The following is a 5,307-nucleotide window of genomic DNA, read 5'->3' as shown; positions in this document are numbered from 1 at the left end:
TGGGGGTGGGGTTCCCCGTTCCCATGGAGCTGGTGACGCTGCTCTAACACAGACACAGACGGAGAGAGACGGAACTCGGGGAGAACCGACTTCTGGGGAACCAGGAACCGGCAAAACGGAGCGAGCGCCCGGTGGGAACGTCCTGAGACCAGAGCGGGAGTGTGTACACCGGGCGGGTGTGTGTGAAGTAGCTGAGAGTGGAGTGCGAGCGTGTAAACTGGGTATGAGTAGAGTGAGTGTGTAACTGGGTGTGAGTAGAGTGTGTGTAAATCAGATGTGAGTAGAGTGAGTGTGTAAACCAGGTGTGAGTGGGGAGTGTGTAAATCAGGTGTGAGTGGAGTGCGAGTGTGTAAACTGGATGAGTAGAGTGAGCGTGTAAATCAGGTGAGTGGAGTTTGAGTGTGTAAACCAGGTGTGAGTGGCATGCGAGTGTGTAAACCAGGTGTTATTGGGGTGTGAGTGGAGTGTGTGTGTGTAGACTGGGTGTGAGAGGATTGTGTGTGAGAGAGAATGATGGCAGTGTGTGTGAGAGAGGAGTTTGAGTGTGTACACTGCGTGTGAATGGAATGTGAATGTGAGAAGGTTCCCACATGTGAGTGGAAAGTGTGTGACAGTAATTTTCAAATTGTGTCTGGCCATAGAACAGCTTCCGGATGACTGAAGGACACTAATGTGTTGTAGATGGCAATGGTCAAAGATTGATTTTGTGACTGTGCTCGGTTGCCTAGCACAGGGTTCGGTGTGGGCTCCCTTGCTGTTTGTAGTATACGTTAATGATCTAGACAAGAATGTTGGGGGTACAATCGCTAAGTTTATAATGGCATAAAAATGTGTATTGTGGTAAATAATGAGGAAGAAAACCTTAGACTACGAGATGATATGAACAGGTTCATCTGAAGGGCAGAGCAATAACAAAGAGGAGTTTAATCCTGAAAATTATAAACTCATACATTTTTGGAGGACAAACAAGACTAGGCTGGACACATTGAATGGTTGGACCCTAAGAAGTACATAGGATCAGAGGGACCTTGGTGTGTATGCCCATGGGTCCATCAGGGCAGTAAGACAGGTAGATAAGGTGGTTAAAAAGGCATATGGGATACTTGCATCTATTAGTGAAGGCATTTGAATACAAGAGCAGAGAAGACATAACTGGAATATTATGTGCAGTTCTGGTTGCCACTGTATAACTAAAGTCCCCATAGCCCTAGAAGATGACTGAGCTGCTCTCTTATTAGAGAGATGACTGGTGGTGGTTTAACCTGAGGGTCACCATGCCTCAGGCGAAGGCAGAGGTTGAGAAAGAGAGTCCTTCATTGCAACCCATATCCTTCCTTCAGAGGATGCAGAGGAGATTCACCAGGGTATCACCTGGAGTGGTGGGACTCAGCGATGTTGAGCGACTCGGTAGACTGGGATTGGTTTCCTGAGACTAGGTGTGTGTGTATAGATGGAGTGTGTGTGGAGACAGTGTATGAACGAAGTATGTGTGTGAACATAGACTGTGTGTGAACAGTGTGTGAGTTTGTGCAGATAGTCCATGGTTGAATGAATCATTCAACCATTCTGTGAAATCCCAGGCTGGGATAGGGTGGGCAGGTTTGGGGTTTGGCAGCAAGGACCATTTCTCGGGCAATCTCTGTTTGCACAGCTATTTCTGACAGTAACGGATTGCATTATCATGGACAGAGGGGAAGTGATGGGGCAGGAATATCCCAGCCACTGCTCTGGGTTACTGAGCCTGACCAAGTCATCTCTGGCTGATCTCAGCATCTCTGCACTAAGAGGGAGGACATTGTCCATTCAACCAGGAATCCTTTCCTGATTTTCCGCTGATTCTTGTGAGAGCAGAGCCAGGGACTGTCTAAGATTCCATCCACAGCTGGATATTCCCAACCTTGCTGTGTGGATTCAGGCATACAGAAAGAGGTAAGATGTGCAGAGAAGACCCTGCAGCCCCACCCCATCCTCACACTAAGAAGGAGAAATGCAGGGAGAAATCTATTGCTATTATAATAACCATCCAGATCTAAATGAATGAATCCTGTATTTTTTTGCAGGGATTTGGTAGTTTTGGTAAAGTCTCACTTATTGCCATCTCTAAATGTTCTGAGACATCAACTTTTCTTTGATTAAGGAACCCAACAACATTTGGTGAAATTTTTGGGCGGCATGGTGGCACTGCTGCCTTACAGCACCAGGACCCGGGTTCAATTCTGCTTGGGTTTCCTCAGGGTGCTCCGGTTTCCTCCCATAGTCCAAAGATGTGCAGGTTAGGTGAATTGGCCATGCTAAATTGCCCGTAGTGTTAGGTGCAGGGGTAAATGTAGGGGAATGGGTCTGGGTGGGTTGCGCTTCGGCGGGTCAGTGTGGACTTGTTGGGCCGAAAGGCCTGTTTCCACACTGTAAGTAATCTAATCTTTTGTCAAAGCCAAACCTCTTTCCTCTCCCTCTCCCACAGTCTATATGTTTATAAAACAATGAAAGCATGGTCATGAATTAATGATTCAAAATGAAAAATAAGATTATTTTTCATAAAATAAAATGAGAATCTATCTTGAGAAAATTGGTACAATGTTTGACTGAACTGTTAATTGTGCAGATTCCTAGTCCTAAAGCTTTACTCGGAGATTCTGGGGCTACTTCTGAAGTCAGAAGTCACGCTGCACCAGCTTATAGTCCAACAGGGTAAAAACAATAACTGCAGATGCTGGAAACCAGATTCTGGATCAGTGGTGCTGGAAGAGCTCAGCAATTCAGGCAGCATCCAACGAGCAGCGAAATCTTCAGGCAGCATTCCAACAGGTTTATTTGAAATCACAAGCTTTCATAGCGCTGCTCTTTCGTCAGATGATGCCCTGACTTCACCTGATGAAGGGGCAGTGCTTCGAAAGCTTGTGATTTGAAATAAACCTATTGGACTATAACCTGGTGCAGCGTGACTTCTGAGTCTGTCCACCATGGTCCAACACTGGCACCTCCACACTATTTCTGAAGAAGTCTGGGGTGGGGGTGCTTTTTGACAGGGTCCTGTCTGATGTTTGTCCATCAGAAGAGATAATTTCATAACTTTGTGGCGATGGTACTGACCCCTCTTGTTGGTTTGTTAAATGCCACGTCATTGGCCTATTCAAGGGGCATTTTGGTGTCATTTTATTTTTTCCGCTCTGGTATCAGTGGCAATATGTATGCCAGGCCTTCTTCAGATAACCCACTTTGGAAGAGCAGCGTTTTCTGGTACTGTTAATATTTCTCATTTATTCCCATGTGTTAGGCACTGGGATGAAGGGTTATCTGAAATTTTCCAATGGGATTTACGCACTTAAAACCAAGACAACAACCATCGGACGACTCAAGGAATCTGCCCTGTGTTTGCAGGTGAGGAATGTTGAGTACTAAACACTGTGGGACAGCCCTGAGGGGTGAACAGCAGGGGGGAGGGGGGCTGCAGCATGCTGGTGGACACAGTCAGGTGACACGTTTTCAGAATTCCTCAAAACATTGGTCAGGCATGGGGCAACCTTTAAGTCTCGCACATTTAAACTTTCCACGACTTAATCTGAAGGGCCAGTCAAAATTGGAGGCATTATTTTGAGAAGTGTTGTGACCGCTAATCATAGCATCTAGGAAGTGTGGGAAGAGGTCATTTGGCCCACTGATTCTAAACTGACCTTCTGAAGAGCATTCCACCCAGACCCACCACCCCCCTCCCCTTTTTCCCATGGCTAATCCACCTGACCTGCACATCATTTGACTGAGGAAGGAAACCAGAGCAGCCGGAGGGAACCCACGCAGACATGGGGAGAATGTGCAAACTCCGCACAGACAGTTGCCTGAGGGTGAAATTGAACCTGGATCCACGGTGGTATGAGATAGCAGAGCTAACCACTGAGCTAATGGGCTGTCCCCAGTAAGATACTTGGGAGCGCATCGTTTATCTGTTGCACAGTACATTACTGGCCAGTAACTGTTACTGATCCGTTCAGGGGAGGTGATGGCCTACAGGTATTATCACTGGACTGTTAATCCAGAGACACAGCTAATGTTCTAGGGCCTGGGTTTGAATCTTGCCATGGTAGGGGGTGGAATTTGAATTCAATTTTAAAAGAGTCTGGAAGTAAGAGTCTAACGATGACTATGAATCCGTTACCAATTATTGGAGTAAAAGAAACATCTGACTTACTAACGTATTGCAGTGTCTAATGTCCTCCCTTTAGGGAGGGAAACCACCATTCTTACCTGGTCTGGCCTACATGTGACTCCAGACCCAGTGCCCTCTGGGCAATTAGTGACGGGCAAGAAATGCAAGAAATGAGTGATGAAAAAAACAATTCTGCACCTGTCTTACATCACTGCAATGAACCAAGGTATTGGGTACTTGGGTAAATGTGCCCACATTGCTTCTCACCCACTGCCCCCTCCTGTTGTTGCTACCAGAAACCAGCATCTGGAGAGGTCCCAGTCTCACTGAGTGTGAGATTAACCTCGGTCATATTGAATGATGCAGCTCAAAGGGCCACACAGCTCTATCCTACCTTGAGTTCTGACTATTGAAGTTGCTGAATAAATTCACTTACAGTTTGTCATTGAATCTTTCTCTCTCAGAATAGAGGGATTGATGACCGACACGCCCTGATTGAGTTGAACGACTCTGAGAACTGCTTTGTTGTCCAGGACCTCAATTCCTCAAACGGAACGTTTGTGAATGACTGCCGTATCCAGAACGCAGCGGTGAGACTGGCGCCAGGAGATGTGCTACGTTTTGGGATTGGGGGTGACACCTTTGAGTTGCTGGTGGAGACTGTTCCTTCGGTGAGTGGGGCATTCGGTGCTGTTGGGTTGGAATGACACCATGAATGTTCTGAAGACACTGGTGTGTGGTAGGATCCAGCCATGATTTACCAGGTATCGCACCGGTCTCTGTGCCAGGAGGGTGAGGGTACACCCATGACCTCTGCAGAATCCCACTTCAGTATCCAGGCTATTTCTCCCACTGAGGGAGTGCTGCACTATCTGAAAGAGATATCAAACAGAGGTTCTGCCTGCTGTTTTTGTGCACCTAAGAGATTCTGATGCACTATTTCTGCGAACAGTGAGGGGGAATTTTCTTGGTGTTCTAGCTAATCTTTAAGCATCAAAAAAGATCATTAGCTTGTTGTTTTTGGGATCTTTGCTGTGTGTGGAATATTTATTGAGTTTGCTACAATGCAACAGCGACCTCACTGTACAAGTGTACTCAGTTGGCTGTAAAGTGCTTTCGGGCATCCTGAGATGCTACGTAAATGCAAGTCTTTGTTTTTCCTTTGC

At 46.5% G+C, this 5,307-nt stretch overlaps 1 protein-coding gene across 1 annotated transcript; it reads left to right on the top strand.

Moving 5' to 3' along the window:
* Positions 1–52: 52 nt before the first annotated feature.
* Positions 53–4,812, top strand: LOC122546196 (forkhead-associated domain-containing protein 1-like; the record flags this gene model as incomplete). The annotated part of the gene is made up of 3 exons (XM_043684994.1): positions 53–221; positions 3,275–3,378; positions 4,606–4,812. Coding segments are annotated over 3 exons (480 nt in total), but the record flags the coding sequence as incomplete, so codon positions are not given.
* Between the last annotated feature and the right edge of the window lie 495 nt (positions 4,813–5,307).

Source organism: Chiloscyllium plagiosum, unplaced genomic scaffold, assembly GCF_004010195.1.
Source record: "Chiloscyllium plagiosum isolate BGI_BamShark_2017 unplaced genomic scaffold, ASM401019v2 scaf_24950, whole genome shotgun sequence".
In the NCBI taxonomy this organism is placed as follows: domain Eukaryota; kingdom Metazoa; phylum Chordata; class Chondrichthyes; order Orectolobiformes; family Hemiscylliidae; genus Chiloscyllium; species Chiloscyllium plagiosum.
This window is presented reverse-complemented; position numbering and strand designations above follow the sequence as displayed.